This window comes from Bemisia tabaci, chromosome 7 (genome assembly GCF_918797505.1).
Source record: "Bemisia tabaci chromosome 7, PGI_BMITA_v3".
Classification (NCBI taxonomy): Eukaryota; Metazoa; Arthropoda; class Insecta; order Hemiptera; family Aleyrodidae; genus Bemisia; species Bemisia tabaci.
Window position 1 is genome coordinate 30753570 of NC_092799.1, and position 20591 is coordinate 30774160.

Sequence of the window (20591 nt, forward strand, 5' to 3'; positions counted from 1 at the left end):
GATAAGGGGTTAAAGTTTACTTTCCACCTTGAGTCTTATGGAGTAAAATTTCAAACCTCTTTTTCTCAATTTAAACTTTATGTGGTTTGGTTCCTTTCTGATAAACTCTGTCCCTTTATAAGCAAATTTGGCAACACTCGAAAATTTTTCCGGTGCTTCTCCTCAGCAAAACAGAAGAGTGCAGATATTTTCATGGCTTCCAATTCGACTTGCGATTAATCGTTGGGTTTCGCAGAGGTATATCAGTAAACCCCTCGGATCCACCCCCCGCGCCCGCCGTGTCTAAATTCTACATCGGCGAAAGGTGTCAAGACACGCTGAAATTATGCAAATGTGTCTAATGCATTCATTTATTCTCCCGACCAAGACGTCCATTTTGTGTTTCATTCATCTTCGCATTTTTCGCCGCGGCAGTCAGTTCAATAAAGGTAGTGACGGGAGGAATATTAAAAGGGAGAGCCGGAAAGTGGTTTAAAGGGAAGGGAAGGGAATCCCTGGTGCGGCGCACGGTGAATCGAGTCAATAGGAGAGGTCGGACAAAATTTGGAAACTTTAAACGTTTATAACTCCGTTTATACAAAACTTTGAGATTTTATAAATAGTTCCATTGATTTCCTCGTGAAATTTTTTTCAACATGTACCCCTTAAAATTTGAAATTTGACAAAATAAACATCAAATTTTGTAGTTTTAGTAAAAAATTTCATGTCCGACCTCTCTGATTGACTCGATCCATTGTGCGGCGCTTGAGGAGGGGGATAAAAAACGCGGGTATTGAGGACTAGACGAGTCGGGACGTAAAAGCGACGGAGCTTTCGCCAGTTTAAGAGGATTGCGTAAGAGATCGGTTCGGTGTCGTCATAGAGAGCGTTTTGGAAGAGTCGGATTCAAGTCGACTTTTTTTCCCGGGCGCCTTTTCCCCGCTTCCAGCTTTTCGCGCTCTGCCCTAGACAACATTGTTCGGTTGAGAATACCAGGTTGTCTGTGGCATCTCGGGAGCGAGGTAAAAGCTATGACGTAAGACTTGATCTGGAAAAAGCCTTGTCACTCGTGGAATTTCATCGGGGGATGAGTACCAACAAGAACTCTGTTTTGCCGTTCAGTGATCGATAAATGCTATACTGCTGTGCCAAGAAGGAACGCCGTATGAGCCATCAGGCGTTCGTTGCTAAATTCCCTGTGACTACTTTCAAATTTGCAGGAAAATTTGTGCATATTTCTACTCTGATTTTTCACAAGAACTCGTTTCCAGTTTGCCCTACCAAGTCCGAAAATTTTAAGGAAAATAACCCTAATTTTCTCCAAAAATGAATATTTTCGAAGAAGAAATTTGGCAACATTCGGATGCTTATACTGCGTTTCTCACAAGTTTTTGTTTGCAACTTGACTTAATAAGTCTGAAAATGTTTAGGAAAAATAATCCTAATTTTCTCCGAGAGTAATATTTTCAAAGAAGAGATTCGACCACGTCCGAATGTCTACAGTGCGTTTTTACCTAGCACGGCAGTATTGTGATCCCGCCCAGGTAGGGCTGGGCCCTACCCGCGCAGGGCCTGCCCCTTAGGGATATGAGTTGAAGCAATGCTAGGGCCCAGCCCTAATCTCGTTTTTTCACTGCAGAACGTTGGACGGAAAAGGAACTGTAGGGACTTGATGTAAAGGCATTGCAACTCGTCAAGCGAGTGGGTAGAAAATAGCTCTAAAGTTTCTAACTTTTATTAGTTTCATTACGTTGCTAAGTCGGTGTGGCCTCCCTTACTCCCCACGAATAAAAAGAAAATAGTCTCCATCGTTCTTGCCAAGTCGTAAAGAATTTCTATTTCTTCATATCAACGGAGGAGTATTAATACATCCGAGTTGCAGTTTCTAAAATATCCCCAAATTAGCTCAGTGTCGCACCTGTCGATTTTGCGTACGCCTAACTACAACCTACTAAAATCCCTTGGGAGGGTGCCATTCGGATGACAATAAACCGGAGAGCTAGATCTTCTTGCTTTCCCAGATAAACATTTAATGATATAAAAATTCGGGACAGTAAATTTATGGTTTGTCTCATCCTAGCAGTCTTTAGACTCTAGTAGATGGTAGTGTCTACCCAGACGGTTCCGGGATTAGCCATAGAGACATTATAATGTAGAATTGAGTAATTTAAGATAATTTGTACTAATATAAGAGCATATTAAGTATAGTAATTTAGTAGAAATGTAAGATAAAGAATATGCATTGGAAAATTGTGTAATATTTACCTGCACAGTATTAATATGTATCAATGCACTTTTAATAATTAAATTTTGGACACAATTGTGTCCGATTTTGTACCGAGATTGTAAAATTGAATAATTAAATCGCTATCAAAACCAAAAAAAATAAAAATAAAATAAGACAGTTGATGTTGATTCAGTTGATGCTTTGATATTGGAGTGGTATTGTCAAATCGGAACAGCAAGTCAATGAAGTTTGGGAAAATATGAAAACAAGGGATTAGTTCCAATGCACGGACGTACGTTGGAGATCGTTCACCGCACTAACCTTTTTATTTATTATTCCTTCTGGACTACGTACTAGTTACCTTTTCCATAGTTTGAGTAAATGACAACGATATATTTCTTCGAGGATCTGTGACGTTAACAACTCCGGTTTTAGTGAATTTTCCGAAGGAAAGATACACTATTGCGTTCTTCCTCATGGTGGGACCTAGACCTGGGACCATGTTTAGAGCACCGATCTCGAGTCGTAGATCACGAATATATATGTCATTCATTTTCTGTTATATACATATATGACATATATCATATGTCATGTGTATATAGTTGGTTAGTTATCGGTTTCTAATTGAGCCTCAGCCTCAGGCATAAAGTTAGAATCAGATGTACCACTGGTATCAGTTTGGATAACACTGACCCTTTGCTGATTCAGTGGCCTGGGACCGAACTTGTTCTTGAAAGTACTACTGTTGCTGGTAGCACTGTCGGCTGGAGATAACGCTTTGGTAATTCCCTGTTTACGGATTTGATCAATGCGTTGCAGCTTCCGCTGAACGTGCTCAATTGTCAACTCATGATCATCGATAAATTGTTCTTGTACATCACGAGGAAAATGTGCCAATACCGCGGAAATCAAAGCAGGAATGGGAATTGGTTCATCAAGGTGTTTCGTGTCTCTGACGTATTTCAGAAAATAAGTGGCATACTTGTCTACAACAGGATTAATTTTGTTAGCGTACAAGGATCCAGAAATATTACTCTGGTCACCGCGGCCCCAGTAGTACTTCAAGAACCCGTCAACAAAATCCTCAAAGAGATGAAAATCAGTAGACTGAAACCAAATTTTTGCTTCACCTTCTAACAGCATGCCAACCTCCATAACTTTGGTAGCGTCATCAGCATTTTTAGCGTTAAAATACACTGTTACTATATGGACAAAATCTTTAGGATGACATTTATCCAAGTTCCCATTAAAGCGTGGCAAATCGTTAAATCTAATTGAATTGACATGTTTTACAATCTTAATCGAAGAGCCATTTTGGCTTGAATCACTGTTAGACCCCCCAGTTTGTTGACTGCTTGAGCGCTTTACTTTATTCAAAAAAGGTTTCACAGGTTTGTGAGATGTTTTCCCGGCCTGTTTTTCTAAAGAATCTAATCTTCTGCTTACATCAACCTGCAAATTATCTAACTTATCTAGAATATGGTGAAGAGTCTGGCTTTGTATGTAGGTGTGTGTGTATGTATGTATGTATGTATGTATGTATGTATTTCGATTTATAATAATATATTAAATTTATTATTTTGATTTATTTATTTCGATTTATAATAATATATATAATAATATATTTATAATAGTGGCAAAACCGTTTTTACGGGTGAGGGGGGGGGGGGGGGGGGTAGGAGTTGCGCAGCCAAGGGGAACTGTTTTTGAAACATATCTGTGGCAAGAGGGGTAGGGTAAATGATTTCATTCCCCAATGTGACACTACCCTTCGGAAAATACTACAAAAAGAACCGTCCCCTACTTGCCGGCAATCCCACGGAAAAACTCTGCCGCTTGCGGCAGGGTTTTTCTGTATCAAATGAAGCTTATTCATAGTGTAAAATTGAGGGTGCGCCATCCAGTCAACCACCCTTCAAAACTAAAAGAATTACGTTTAGCACCCATTTTGAAAGGCGAAACAAAACAGAACAAGTGCAGAAGTTTTGGCGGCCAACGGCTGTCATCTTCAGTGCAATACAGTAAACTTCAATCACGATGCCAAATACATTTATTAAGACATCATGGTTACAAGTTTAATATGTACAAAGATCGGTATATGACACTTACTACGGAAGATGCGGATGATGATGAGCTGGAGTCTTCTATAATACCTGAAAAGGAGATTAGAGTTAGGCTAGAAATGCCGAACCAACGCTTACTCTGGCGGCGCGGTGGATTATGCATCGTCCAATGGAAGCGGGAAAAGCCTGTGGACCGGCCGGAGTAGTTTTCCGTGGGGAGTGCGCACTGTTGCGACCCGCACTCTTTCGTCGGCGCCGGGATGGATCTTGACAATGGGTCACTAAACCTTGTTTCTCTTATTGAATATTCTGAAATTACTATGTGAGGAGATAACGTGGTGATTTTTCCGCATTTTCATGGAGCCAAAATCGCGGAGAAAACCGCTTTTGAAAAATCTAAAAACTGCAAGACATTTCAAACGCACCCGAATGGCGGGAAACTGACGCGGAATATTGCAATCTTCTCTCTGATGTTTGTTAGAATAAAACGTATTTCAATGTGGAGTTGTTGCTTGTTTATTACAGCTAACATATGAATGAGATTCTAGTCTTGAATTCAAAAGATATAATTTCGACTTTAGTATTGTTCTTATATACGAAGAGTAGATAGACATTTGACGGACGTCATGGAAATCCGTGCCCGCCTCTGATTGGTGCCGGATGACATCATTCGGTGCGGCGCGAAACCGGGGCGTTTTAAAGTTGCGCACAAGTTGAGCGATTTGAACTGCGCATTTCTCGGTAATTGAGTTACTTTTTCGCGTTTTTAATGTTCGCATCGTGTTATACGCGTCATTTTCCTTCAGAAAACTATATTCGCAAGTCAAAAGTCGTTCATGGTTTAGTGACCCATTCGTCCGAGTGCCCAAGCGAGCGGCGGTGAGTTGGGTTCCTGAATGAGAACCAGTTTTCCAATCGCGAGCGGCGGTGTGTCTTGGGTCCATTTCCCCCTGGGCTGCAAAGTCTGCAAATATTCGGCGGACCAGCGGCGCAAGATACTCTGGAACATACCTTCGATGAGGTACCAGCGTTGGAGCTTCGGCAAGTCTTCGTCGATGATTTCCGGTGCGGGTATAGAGTTCATAGGTCGTCCAATTAGAAAATGTCCGGGGATTAGCGGCTCTAAATCGTTCGGGTCGCTGGACATTGGAGTCAGTGGTCGGGAGTTCAGCATAGCTTCTGTTCTGCAACAGAGCGTTTGGAATTCCTCAAGAGTAAGTGTGGAGTTCCCAATGACCCGAGAGAGGTGTCTTTTCGCTGATTTATCAGCCGCTTCCCACAGGCCACCCTGATGTGGCGCTGAGGGCGGTTGAAAATGGAGCTTGATGGTATTTCTTTGAAGATATTCCTTTAGGTCTCCATCTGCGTCCTTGACGGGTTTCTGATGGTTAATGATAAGATGGTTTGATGCTCCGACGAAGTTCTTTCCACAGTCCGAGAACAAGTCAGTTGGACGGCCTCGCCTTTCTGTGAAGTATTAAATCTACGGGTCGACACAAACGCATTTGTCAAATAGATAATATCACAGTTTCTGATTATGTTTGTCGCTTGAGCTCGTGATTGACAGCAAACCTCATACTATGTATTTCCATTCATACGGTCGCATTTTTACGGTCGCTTATTTGATACACATATTGGAAATTCACTTCATGACAAGAATCAAATATTACATAGAAAAATACATATCACATAGTTTCAGATGAGCAGGCACTTAGATGATCAGATCGAGAAACTGGAAACCAGGACTCAAAACTGGAAAATTGGTAACTGGAAAATTCCCACTTGGAAACAAGATTTGGTGGATCAGAAAAACATTAGAGAGCTTAGAGAAATGAAATGGTGTTTTTACGGTCGCTTATTTGATACACATATTGGAAATTCACTTCATGACAGTAATCAAATAGTACATAGAAACAAGCTGCTGGTTCCAACACTACTGTGTTGGAGAGCTCGCCTTTGGGAAACTATTAACAACTATTAATGATTTTTTCTGAAATTGTATATGTATTAAATGAATCTTTACCCAATTATCAGAGGTTACATGCCGATGCAAAATGTTATGACGTAATTTCATATGACAAATTTTTCACATTACAATAAATAAAGAGAAATAAAGAGAGAGAAATGGAATTATCTTTTATGAATGTGATTTTGCGGCAAATGTTGCAATGGCTATTTTTGCCATCGCATTTTTGTTTTTGGCTTTCATCGTTGATAAGCTTTTTCTTAACTTGTCAACAATGTAATGAAACCATATGATTTAATTTTAATTTTTTTTTTTAAATCAAGTCGCCAACTTGAATTAAGGTTATACTTTGTTAAGCTGGCAGTCTGAAATTCTGAATTTTTATCGGCACAGAGTTCAAAGAAACTATAATTTAGCACGGTTTGGAGGAACGTTTCTGCCATAATTCTTACACAATATTATGGTATACACTAAGAGCTGAAAAGGAATTCACTTGAATTTTAGCGTGGAGCTCGAGAGACCACTTCAAGCCTTTGTATGCGAGTGGCTCAATGGAGCACATCACGCCTTTGTAGGTATGGGGTGGCTCAATGGAGCACCTCGCGCACTATAAATAGCACGGAGCTCGAAAGAGCACTTCATGCATCTGTATTTTAAGGTTAAAACGAACTCTAAAGAAACTCAATGCGAGGCTCAAACGAATTCTCAAGCATTCTAAATGCGAGGCTCAAACGAATTCCCAAGCATTCTTGATGCGAGGGGCTCAAACGAATCCTAAAGCATTCTTAATATGAGGTTTAAACAAACTCTGAAAGGATCCCAATGCGAGTCTCAACCGAGCTCTCAAGCATGCAATTATTTTGAGGTTAATTAACCTTCTATGGTACCAATAACGGCAATCTTAAGGATTATCCATTAATTATGCGCAAATCTCAATCTTAGTCTTAGTAACTTAAAATTAATTGAACAAATTATTAAATCACGTCGAGGTCACCATGTTTTTTATTTTAAGAAATAATAACAATTGCAAGTACAACTGCACACAAAAACTGCATTGAAAAAATAAGAGGATGATAACATACAATTAGGTTATTTGATATAAAACCATAGCAACATGCTATGATATGCTCGGCCACTGGAAAGTGCTGCTCTCTAGTGTAGCAAACGAGGAACAATTAATCCTCAGTTGAATGAGGGAACGGAAATGTTCGACGGAGGAAAACTGTAACCCGCGAAAATTCAACTTTTAGACCTTGAAATCAATGGGATTTTGGCCGTTCCTCCGACGGCAACGAGAACCATCCATTCGTCGCCACGGACACTACCAATGCTAAAAGAAATCGATCGCAAAGAGCTCTCCCGAGTGGGCGAGCTCAAAAAATCTGGAAGATTTCACTGGTGGGCCGCAATTTTCTATCATGCAGTGTCTTTCACTTCAAGGGGTTGCCTAAGAAGAATCTGTGCTTCGTCCCTTCCTACAATATTTCTGAGAATTCATCATTTGAGAGCTTCGTAACGCTCTCTTTGAGCTTTGTCCTGCACTGAGAAAAAGCTATGGTTTATAAACCTATTAGAGGTAAATATGGAACACCTATAATAGTCGTAAATAAACTAATGATTCTCGGTCTGTGAACCATACTAAGGTCTCTGTACCTAATTAAGGTACAGAGACCATAACTAAGGTATATGTGCTATTATTATATGTAGAGGTACTACTATTAGTGGTGTTCCATATTTACCTCTAATAGGTTTATAAGCCATAGTTTTTTCTCAGTGTGGACCTGTACTGCGGTAGTGTTAATGCACGCGGTCAGTATTCAGATAAAGATGTTGTGTCATCACTATAATGGACTGCAAGTTCATTACTTTCATCAAGTTTGGCATCCTTAATGGTGGACGAGACGTTGCATCGGGGCAATGTGAGCATAATTTCCAGCAAATTGTGAGCAGTAGGGAGATTGTTCTCCACGTTCAGATAACGCCCACTCAGCATGATATATTAAAGCAATGTTGTTATTTGCTGACATATGTTGATGTAATGTTACTTATATGGATGGAATGTTAAATCAGTATTGTCAGGATAAGACTGACAATATCAACATTGATGTAAGCTTGATAGACCGGCAATCAAGGAGATGTCAAGACGTGTCAACCTGATAACAATGTTGACGGGGGCATATCAATATTATGTAAGATTATTGTAATGTTACTTCAACCTTACTATCAATGTTGTTGCAATGTTCAGGCAAGTCCGTGGCAGTAGCACTTCAACATTGATGCAATCTTACCTCATTCTTACATCTGCTGTCAAACACAACTATTACATGGTTCTTTGGATCCACTACCGATAATGCCCAATGGTTATAACTGGACATTGCAGGGCACTAAAATCAGGTCCGTAGAGTGCAAATGGGTATCTTTAAGGAATTTGGAGGCAACCTCCGCGCCTTCCCTTTGGAAGGCTTCGAAGAAAAATGCGTCGGCTATTTTTATTTTTAGATTTTCGTAAGAGAGGGCACGCTCCTGGAGCAAGTGTCCATAGTGGTTTATCAATGCATCGTCAATCCATTGATTTAACAATAATCAGGCAATAGATTCGGGAGGACAATCCATTGCAAAAATTTGAGGATAAGAGAAGTTCACAGAAGAGAGGATGTAATATGGCTGCAATGTTGATGTGTAAGATGTACAATATTATACTAAGATTGTATTAAGGTTTTATGCTGAGTGGGACGCTTTATCTGCGGTCGCGATTTGTGTCAAATCTTGAATTCATCGCGTTTAACGGCAACGCTCTACACGCGAGTGTTTTTTATAGCGGAAAGTTGTTATGGCTGAACAACAACAAAAACGGTCTCCTGCCATGAGACTCGTGATTTGCACCATCACCAGTTTTCGCACGTATATAGGATATCGTAACTAATATTGGACTTACTCCTCCGGTGCCCTGAGACTTACTTCTACCCTTCTGTGTGTTTGTTAATGCGCTCAGTTTCTGCACTCGGAATTTAAGCTAGCATTGCTCTATCAGGTTAAACTAGAGGTATTTACCGTCAAACTTTTTTGGCCCCGTTGAACCGCCATCGTAGAGTAGCCCCTCGGATTGTGGAAGAGATTACCTTCTTGGCGCGAGAACGCTTTTCGCCGTTGAGCTTTGTCACCCATTTTTGGGAGAAATCAACCGCTCAAACATAATTTAATAGATGCCATTTGCCAGTTGTAAACAGAATCGTGTTTTGTTGCTTGATTCTTGTAGAGTAGCTGCAATAATAAGAGCTGTCCAAACAGCTACTTTCTACGTTCAATATAAACCAAGATATCGTCCTTCGAAAAGTCGGGTCTTTCACGTCATTCGCTGTGGTAGGGCATAATATATAGCTTATATATAGCTTTGTCACCCATTTTTGGGAGAAATCAACCGCTCAAACATAATTTAATAGATGCCATTTGCCAGTTGTAAACAGAATCGTGTTTTGTTGCTTGATTCTTGTACACTGAGAAAAAACTATGGCTTATAAACCTATTAGAGGTAAATATGGAACACCACTAATAGTAGTACCTCTACATATAATAATAGCACATATACCTTAGTTATGGTCTCTGTACCTTAATTAGGTACAGAGACCTTAGTATGGTTCACAGACCGAGAATCATTAGTTTATTTACGACTATTATAGGTGTTCCATATTTACCTCTAATAGGTTTATAAACCATAGCTTTTTCTCAGTGTAGAGTAGCTGCAATAATAAGAGCTGTCCAAACAGCTACTTTCTACGTTCAATATAAACCAAGATATCGTCCTTCGAAAAGTCGGGTCTTTCACGTCATTCGCTGTGGTAGGGCATAATATATGGTATGTACTGCTGCACTGAGAAAAAACTATGGTTTATAAACCTATTAGAGGTAAATATGGAACACCTATAATAGTCGTAAATAAACTAATGATTCTCGGTCTGTGAACCATACTAAGGTCTCTGTACCTAATTGAGGTACAGGTACCATAACTAAGGTATATGTGCTATTATTATATGTAGAGGTACTACTATTAGTGGTGTTCCATATTTACCTCTAATAGGTTTATAAGCCATAGTTTTTTCTCAGTGTGCGGTGAAAGGCGTCATCAATCGAGTTTTTCAATATTCAGCGTAGAAAGTTGCTGTTTGGACAAATCTTATTATTTTTAGTTGATCTGCAATAATTAAGCATCATAATACGATCCTGTGACCAGCGCAACTGACCCAATATGGACCACTAGACATGATACGGATTTAAGCAATCTGATACATGTTTCTTAATTAGAATTTCACTTGGAACACGATTCTTGCATCGAAAATTACTGAAACCAACCTTTAATTAAGATAATAACGTTTTTATTTTACATTGGTTACAAAAATTTTGAATTTTCCGGTCACCAGAAACGCAATTTTCTGCGTGAGTCAATTCGTTCCTCACAACAGTTTCGGCAGGCTTCTCAAACGGAAATTGTTCCATTCCCTTTCTTTATCGTTCAAAGTGTAAACAATTTCCTCTAACTGAGCCAAAGCGTCAAAATTAAGGTTTCCAGGTTTTCATATCGCAGAGATTGTCATGGTAAAGTTTAGTGTGCGATTTGCCTCACGTACACTATTGAGTTTTCACGAGCGGAAGGCTTGAATTCACGCGTCAAGAAACATTGAATACGTTCGGAGTGGTTTTCAGTAATTTTCGTCGCGCAAATCGTGTTCTACGTGAAATTTTGGTTGGGAACCATGTATCAGAATGCTTAACTTCGTACTTTGTCTAGTGGTCCATTATAAAACATAATAATAAATTTTGCTTGGCGCCGGTCTGAAAAACTGGATAAGAGCACTACGCAGGACTTATTTCCAGTGCATTTTCCGCCTCGCTTCAAATTCAACTAAGTTCAGTCCAAATTTCGACTCCTGAAATGTTTTCAAGGTAAGCACTAACAATGCACCTATCGACATTGGACATCCTCCCACCCCCCCCCCCCCCCCCCCCCCCCCAAGAGATTCAACACGACTTTAATATGCTTCACTGCTGAATTTCATTGACGAGGTGTTGAATGCCCTCATATCTCAAAACGAAGCAATGGCCACTTGATCCAGCTGTGACTAAATATTTTGAAACTTAATTAAAGACTTGTAATTGGATGACACAGCTGTTACGAGAACGATAAGACAGTAAAGTGTTCCGCCTTATTTTTTGATACCTTAATTCCATTCACTCAGAGTCTAATACTCTCTTCGTCGGAAGTTTCAGCCGCGTGACAGCTGCTCCCCAAACATTTTCCAGCATTCGTCTAATTAGTAATGGGGTTTGCTTCTTTTAAATCGTAGCTCTAGTTCTTCTCTCCTGTACTAAGGGCGTAAACATTACAAATCCAATTCAGAATATTCGAAAATGAAATCCGAATATTCGACATGGACATTGACCACTCTTTATCTTCATGGGGCTGAAAAAAAAGATTGTGTTATAAAACTCACATTCGTCTTCTTCTTCTTCCACTAACGACCACGGCATAGCCCTATTCGTCACACCATCCAAAGAGCATAATAAACTATAGTAATATCAATAATCTTAAAATCACTCAAAATAAAGGACTTGTCAAATCGATAAAAACAGCATTAAAATCTTCAATCATTCTCAGGAGAAGAGAGCCAGCTTTGTGCCCGTCTCTCAGGCGGTGGTCCAGGTAATCTATATCCTATGCGTTCCTGGCTATACAAATCTTCGCTAGTCTCTGGTACCGACTACCGTAGGCTCATGGGGGGGGGGGGAGGGTGTTAGAGTTACTATCCTGAACCATTGAACATCATGTTTGAGCCTTGACTGGTTGAAATTTCAAAGGGACGTCCTGTACAATTTTGAATCTTTAACTAAATGTTTAGGATAAACACCATGCAAGTTATGGATCAAGAATCCCTTATGAGTCAAATCCATTACACATAATAGAACACGAGTGAGGTACGAAAGTAGTAATCGTGAGAAACGAATCGTCTCCATGCAGGAAATAGAATGAGCGCGTTACATGCAGTGAATCAGACACTTGTTCCCCAATTAACCTGCATTTTATTGTATGTAGAATTCTTTCCATTCCATGAAACACATCTTAGTACCCGGCTGCCAGGTGATAATTCTTTTAAAGAGGATTCGATTGAGTCGATAACGGCAATTCCCGATTATTGTTTACTTTATCAAAGGGCAACGCCCCTCCACTAACCAAGTAGGTGCACATTAATGTTACGTACCAAGCTATAGCTCTTTCGACTGCTACTAAGGCGTCAGCAAGTTTCAACGGATCAAATTCCTCGTGAATTGTTGCAAGACCACGAAGTAACTGTACTTCGCCGTCATACACTACGCTAATCTCGATTTTTGCATGGAGGGTGCTGGCGTATTCATTTTTCCAAACCTACGATAATGAGTATTACGTAATTAACTTACCCAATTAATGATATTGACACGCGCTTTTCGATGTTTTTCATCATACAGTTTGCAGAATTGCTGAAGGAATGTGAACAATAACTCTTCTGCATGATTTAAAAATTCGGCTTGTTCGCAAATATTAGGATCCGCCAAAATCCTGATGGCGATATCCGACATGGAATCACAAGAAATTAATGTACCGGTGTTGATCAAGTTTCCTCTTCAAACAGACTGGACTAATATACAAAGCAAAAAGTCTATACTCCGTAGCTTTGAAGAAGGAAAGATTAGTCCAAGCTCTCGGTTTTCGTTGAAAGTCGGAGGGTACAAACTTTCGACACTCTAGAAGATGGTCTAAAATAGATGTGCAATGCCTTGCTGATAGTTTAAACGGTAAATCTCTTGTTGTCCACAGCCCTAGAAGAGATTTGGTGATACCCCGGTGAAGCAAATGCGTAGGGTCAAGGGGCACTTGTTTGACAATATCGAAACCTGGCAGATTGGCTTACTTAGGAGTCTCATCGTGATGTTTTGAATCAATAGCAGTAACATAATCTAAATTAGTTCTCCGCACTGCGGTTTCGCACTGACAAAGCGGATAGAATGTCCGATCATTCCAACTACCAAAAATATTGCATTTGGTACAAAAGGTATAACCATTTAATTACACAATCTCAAGAATTAGGCACTTGGCAGGAGCATCATCGACAATACTCCTGAGGAACAGTAGCTTGTGTTCACCATTAACAAGCATTCCATTCTCCATCAAAAGTCAATGCTCCTCAACAGGTTTATCTGTGAAAATATTTCTACTGGTTGGCCTGGGACGCTCACCAAACCAACAAGCAATTAAATCCACAAGATTTTTAATAGACGAGACTGAAACAATTCTGGTCATCCATGGCCAGGCCCCGGCTATTTATGATATACTCTGGTGCCTTTTTCAGATTTTCTACCCCCATTTTCAGAGGCTCTCCCGGTAACTAGATCGGAACCCAGCAACTAAAACAAACAAAGTTCTTAAAAACATAACAAAACAAAACAATAAAAAAACAAATTCATGATATACTCTGGAGCCCTGCCCGTGCCGAACCCGAGGTAGTCCCCCACGTGGGATGATAAGAGGATCCACCTGTGGCCCTCCCTTATGGTGTCGTCGCTCAGCTTTGGAGTGATAGGGATGGTTAAAGTACCTCCCTTTTCAGAGGCTCTTCCGGTAACTAGATTGGAACCCAGCCATTAAAACAAACAAAATTCTTAAAAACATAACAAAACAAAACAATAAAAAACAAATTCATGATATACTCTGGAGCCCTGCCCGTGCCGAACCCGAGGTAGTCCCCCACGTGGGATGATAAGAGGATCCACCTGTGGCCCTCCCTTATGGTGTCGTCGCTCAGCTTTGGAGTGATAGGGATGGTTAAAGTACCTCCCTTTTCAGAGGCTCTTCCGGTAACTAGATTGGAACCCAGCCATTAAAACAAACAAAATTCTTAAAAACATAACAAAACAAAACAATAAAAAAACAAATTCATGATATACTCTGGAGCCCTGCCCGTGCCGAACCCGAGGTAGTCCCCCACGTGGGATGATAAGAGGATCCACCTGTGGCCCGCCCTTATGGTGTCGTCGCTCAGCTTTGGAGTGATAGGGATGGTTAAAGTACCTCCCTTTTCAGAGGCTCTTCTGGTAACTAGGTTGGAACCCAGGCACTTTTCGGTTTTAAAACAAACAAGATTCTTAAAAACATAACAAAACAAAACAATTAAAAACGAAAATAGAACACGACACAACACAAACGTTTCTACTAAACAAAATTCTTTAAGTTCCTAAATTCCACCCCCCAAGTAGGATTAGCGTGTGCCTCATCATAGACTATAATTTTCGGTTCTACCCTTTCTATACAGAAGTTGTGGAAAGTCGTATGCTGATGTAATTTCTCTGCTGTCGTGAAAATAAATAAGGATCTCCCTTCATTCAGGACGGTAGAAAGGTTCTCCAGAATGAAAGGGCAAAGATCGGTTTCCCGTAAGTCTACGCATGACACAGTCCCTTTTAGTTTATTAAAAGAACAATAAAAATAATTTTAAATTCACATTAATCTATAGTAACTCACTTTACCCCGATAATGTAAACCGTGGTGCCAGACTCGTTTCGAAGCTGTCGAAACTAAATTGTAGAATACCTCAACTTAGAGTATTAAGCAACGTTCGACGACGCTATCACAGGAACTTACCATCAGCCTTGTTCTACATACATACATACATATGACTCGCTTTACATAGTACTCCCTGGCGCTCTACGACACCTAACCTCCACTGCCCCCTGCGGCTCGTGTAGCGAGCTAATCACGACTGGTATTTGATTGAAGGGTTTCAACTCTGAAAGCCGAAAGCACTCCAAAAAGAAAGGAGACTCTGGGGTTGAGTCAACGCGATTCAGGGTTGAGTCGCGTTGACTCAACCCGGCCACGGTGCGTTTTAAACAATTTTAATGCGGTCAACATACCACCCGCGATTTTTTTGCGGAAATGTCAACTAGAAGGCCTACTGATTGAGGAACAACAAACCGCGAAATCTGTGATGGGGCCGTTTTTGAGAAAATGCGATTTTTCGCTTTTTTGGCGGGAATTTCGGGTCAAGGCGCTGAAAAAGTCAAGTTAGGCTGTTTTTGTAGTTCGTAAATGCATATCCTATACATTTTGAGCCAATCAAGTGCCAGTAGATAGCTATTCGTGCATATTGCCCAAAATTCATATCCTTAAATCCACGACTTTTGGGTTTTTGGGGGGTTAGTCAAGAGGAGAAATCCGAAAAAAAGAGGATTAACCCGGAACAAATTGCTTAACAAACTTTTCCTACGTAAACTTCTTCAGTAGGTCCTATTGAACAACATACCAAAAGTTTACCACGGTTCGCTCCCGGAACACCCCCCCCCCCAATTGCCTAAATTTCAAAATGGCGGCCATAATAAGGCCTCTGGGAGTTCGATTTTTTTAAAAATACGCATACAGTGTCATGTGAGGTGTCAAATTCCTATGTAATTTTGGTCGTAGATTTCAAATATGAAGTAAAAAAAGTCCCTTGATCAAAAGGGGGTACCCCAAATCCAAGATGGCAGCCAATTTTGAAAGTCAAGAGGGTGGATTTTTAAAAAGTTCGCGTGATAAGGCAAGTGAGGTATCATTTCTTATGTAATTTTGGTCGTAGATTTCATTTATGAAGTCATAAAAGCCCTCAAGTCAAAGGGATTGCTCCAAATGCAAAGATGGCGGCCAGCTTTGAAAGGCAGGAGGGTGAATTTTTGAAATGTTTACGTGACATCCCTAGTAAAATAGAATCAACCTGACGTCAGGGTATGTTTCATAAACTACCCTGAGTCAGATTGATATCAGCCTGAATTAGTCTGACTCAGGGTAGTTTATGAAACGTCAGGTTGATTCTATTTTACTAGGGATGTCACGTAAACATTTCAAAAATTCACCCTCCTGCCTTTCAAAGCTGGCCGCCATCTTTGCATTTGGAGCAATCCCTTTGACTTGAGGGCTTTTATGACTTCATAAATGAAATCTACGACCAAAATTACATAAGAAATGATACCTCACTTGCCTTATCACGCGAACTTTTTAAAAATCCACCCTCTTGACTTTCAAAATTGGCTGCCATCTTGGATTTGGGGTACCCCCTTTTGATCAAGGGACTTTTTTTACTTCATATTTGAAATCTACGACCAAAATTACATAGGAATTTGACACCTCACATGACACTGTATGCGTATTTTTAAAAAAATCGAACTCCCTGAGGCCTTATTATGGCCGCCATTTTGAAATTTAGGCAATTGGGGGGGGGGGGGTGTTCCGGGAGCGAACCGTGGTAAACTTTTGGTATGTTGTTCAATAGGACCTACTGAAGAAGTTTACGTAGGAAAAGTTTGTTAAGCAATTTGTTCCGGGTTAATCCTCTTTTTTTCGGATTTCTCCTCTTGACTAACCCCCCAAAAACCCAAAAGTCGTGGATTTAAGGATATGAATTTTGGGCAATATGCACGAATAGCTATCTACTGGCACTTGATTGGCTCAAAATGTATAGGATATGCATTTACGAACTACAAAAACAGCCTAACTTGACTTTTTCAGCGCCTTGACCCGAAATTCCCGCCAAAAAAGCGAAAAATCGCATTTTCTCAAAAACGGCCCCATCACAGATTTCGCGGTTTGTTGTTCCTCAATCAGTAGGCCTTCTAGTTGACATTTCCGCAAAAAAATCGCGGGTGGTATGTTGACCGCATTAAAATTGTTTAAAACGCACCGTGCGGCAGGAAGGAAGATAAAAAACTAGAGGATTACTGCTGGCGGAGCGACCCGCAAGCCGGCACAGCTCCCTCACATCACAAAGAGACAATACCACCCCCAAAAGGGGTGATTTTCAAGAAAAGACACTCACATTTCAAAAAGAGAACGAGGATTCGCACCGACGCGTAGAAGAACCAAGCGCGAACAACCTTCAGTGGCAGTTCCGATTCCCTCCACCAGGGGACTGGTGGGGGAAATCGGAAGTGCCAACTGAATTTTTAAACTTGTGGCGGGAGCAGGGTTGCTGCAGGCAGAACACTACATGATATAATCTGTATTTGAATTACCTGGATTTGATGGGGGTGTGCGGGGAGCCCTGTTCGGAGAGGGAGGCGCCGACGCTCTCGAGCCCCCTGGAGAGACGGAGCATCTCGGCGCCGAACTGGTGGAGGGCGGAGAGGGTTGAGGGGGCCGGCTCGGAGTCGGGGAGCCAGAGCTCGTGGGTGTCGAGGGTGGTCATGTCGGTGTCGGTGGATCCGGCCGAGGAGTGGTGCGAGTGCCCCGTCGCCGGCGGGTGCAGGTGCTGCGGCGTCGACTCCACCGACGACAGCGGCGTCTTCGACTGGTGCAGCAGCCGCCGCCACGTGTAGCGCCGGTCCACCCCTGAGCAAACCAAAAAAGCACTACCGTTAAAAGAACATCCGAATGAAAGCAAGAACGTCGCATGAGCCTTTAGACTAAAGTACCTGTATAGGGAGAGTACAGACAGATGTGAAACTCTGAAAATCCATCAGGCCCTCACCGATGCCTCCGCGAATAAATTTAGGGCCCAGAAATGCTGCCAACCTATGAATTTCAATTATCCAGAGCGATTTATTAATACAATTGTTATTAACCATCGTTTATGAATCACGTATTCGACTTAGGTTTTGCATAAATTTACTCATTTTTGTGGAAGAACGCTCATTTATGTACTTTCTCAGCCATCTTCGTTAGATTGGAATCCACAGACTGGCAGTGAAATTTTGTGCGTTAGAAGGGTGGCTGCTTTTTTGGGCCCTAAGCTCTCCATGAAGCGATCTGTCCATACTCTCGCTATACAGGTACTTTACTTCAGACGCTCCCATATTTCCTTCAATTGGACGTATCTCTGTCAAACGGAACTAAGCGCCTTAGGGTGAGGAAGGTAGAGGGGGGCTTGGATCGGCGGCGGAACCGGGCGTCGGGCTCATTCCGTCCTATATTCGCAATGCTTTTCCATGGCGCTTAGTTCCGTTTGACAGAACGTGCTATCCGGCATTCTAAATTCCTCAAAAGGAACTCAATTTTGGCGCTTAGTTCCGTTTGACAGAAATACGTCCAATTAAAACCTACTTTACTTGGAAAATAGTGTGTATCCATAAATTGTGTCCGCTGTCAACGACCTTTTAGGAAACCGAAGACATTCTCGATTTTCACTCGAGTTCCTCAATGGATTATATTGAATCTCCTTTGTCTCCCAGTTTTCCTCCGTGCAGCATAAGTAGTTATCATCCAATTTCTTAAATGGTATGCGGCGTCTCCCAAAAGGTGGTATTGTGCATTATGAAAGAGAGCATTCCTTCCTTTTGCTGAAGAATTCTAAAAATAGATGAATTACGGTAAACTCGAGCACCATGAACACGCCCCAGTGCACCTATGTAGATGTGCGTGCATTTTCTTTTTTGCTATAAATACTCTTTGCAAGACCATAGATTTGGTAATTTTTCGGTTAATATAAGAGACTGCAATCGCTTTTGGAAATTTCGCCGGAATATGCGAGCCATCTATGGCTCAAAGAACTCCTCTATTATTATTTTTCTGCGGGTGTTCCGCCGCGGCGCTTTCTGGAGCAGCAACTTCCTTCTAGGTGAATAATGAGCCTATCAGCTAATTTCATGCAGGAATTTGATTTAGCATATGGATATGGATAAACATATGAATAGACCCGCCAACCAAAACATCCAAAGTAAGATCCAAAACTCTACGTCCATGGAATACGGGTTTGGTTTAAAATTCCTGGCTTGTCTGGACTGGACGAGTCCATTCTTATATTATTACATTATTATTTTCTTGCGGGTCCTCTGTGACTGCTCTTTTTTGCGCGACAACAACTGGCTTCTTCTAGGTGAGTGACGAGCCTATCAGCTAATTTCATGGAGGAATTTGATGTAGCATATGGATATGGATAAAAATGTGAATAGACCCGCCAATCAAAACATCCAAAGCAAGATCCAAAACTCTACGTTTTCTACGTCCATACGGATTTGGTTTAAAATTAAGTCCTGGTGTCAGGACTGGACGGGTATATTATTATTTTATTATTTTTATTGCGTCTTTAACGTACACAGCCCGAGGCCGGCTCTCTCGACTTCTACCGGCATTTCAACGCATAGGAGAGTCAAACTTGACTCTTCTTACAACCGACTCATTAAAAAAGCCAACGATTTCACAAATTGTGTCAAAACTAAAAGTTTGAAAGATTTAAAATGTTAGCTTGAGGCTAAGAATTCACAAATCTTCACAATCCTAAAATAAAATTGTTAAATTGTAAAACGTTAAACGTCTAAATTAATTGGTTTAAAATAGTTAAAAGTGGCTTTTCTTTAAAAAAATTGTTTAAAAGCTATAAAAAAAATATATTTATGTCTCTTCTTTTCATTGACATTATTTTTCATTCAATCATAATAGTTGTGGTTTTTCTAAAAATTATTTACCAATGGGATTCCTCCATATCTCTTTTGTCCTCGTCTATAGCTTTGTCTATTAATTTCAATTATCGGCCCGCTGGTCGACCCCCGGTATCTGCTGGTCTCGTTGTAGTTACAAAGCTACATTGGCGAAAACGATTATCAACACATATTTATTTAATAAAATATTTAATCATTTTAAAAAATAATAAAAAAACACACTTCTATTTACGACTTATAGAAACTAAAAAAATAATACAAAAACAATTTTCAATTCGGCGGGCACCAAAAGTTCTTGCCTTTTCATTGATTAGAAACTTGATTTACATTCATGTTTAACATTAAATGAGCAGCGCAACTTTCATCATGAGACGATGCCGGAATGCCCACAGAGGCAGTGCCATGTTTGTCCCAATGTTCCCGACATTTTTAGAAGAGCCTGAATTTCTCTCTACGTCCTCTAAAAGCACATCCAATTCTTTTTAAAATATGACGAGTTTGTAAAAACCTATGTGCACAATTCAAGAACACGTTTTCGAAGCAAAGTGCCACGTTAATTTATATTTTTCTTATTTTCTTTTTATTTTATGTTATTGGATTATCATGGAGCCTCTCTCATAGGACCAACATCAACGTTCAAATACATCAATGCACTTCTTATGAACAGAAAAATTGTTAGTCAACAAAACATTTACACACTCGTGATTTGTCTCGCTTATGGAACAGGACACATTTTCGGTATTTTTCTGTAGTCGCCATACTAACAAAGCATACGTTGTTTGATTATCCTAAACAGGTTTAATCCCTCTTTCATCTCCAGGCATTCCATTATAATCATTATAGAAGTAAGTAATTATCCAGTTATACTTTCATTTACCCTTATGTACATAACTTATGATAATTGTATATATTTTCTTCTAGGAAGGTT

The 20591-nt window shown here is 40.5% G+C and overlaps 1 protein-coding gene across 4 annotated transcripts in view; it reads right to left on the reverse strand.

The window, feature by feature from the left end:
* 5-HT2B (5-hydroxytryptamine receptor 2B) overlaps positions 1-20591 on the reverse strand; it is a 362394-nt gene that overhangs the window by 13514 nt on the left and 328289 nt on the right. For all 4 annotated transcript variants that reach the window (XM_072302250.1, XM_072302248.1, XM_072302249.1 and 1 more), the window contains one exon: positions 17303-17618. In XM_072302250.1, the coding sequence (XP_072158351.1) occupies positions 17303-17618 (316 nt within the window). The remainder of the gene's footprint in view (positions 1-17302; positions 17619-20591) is intronic.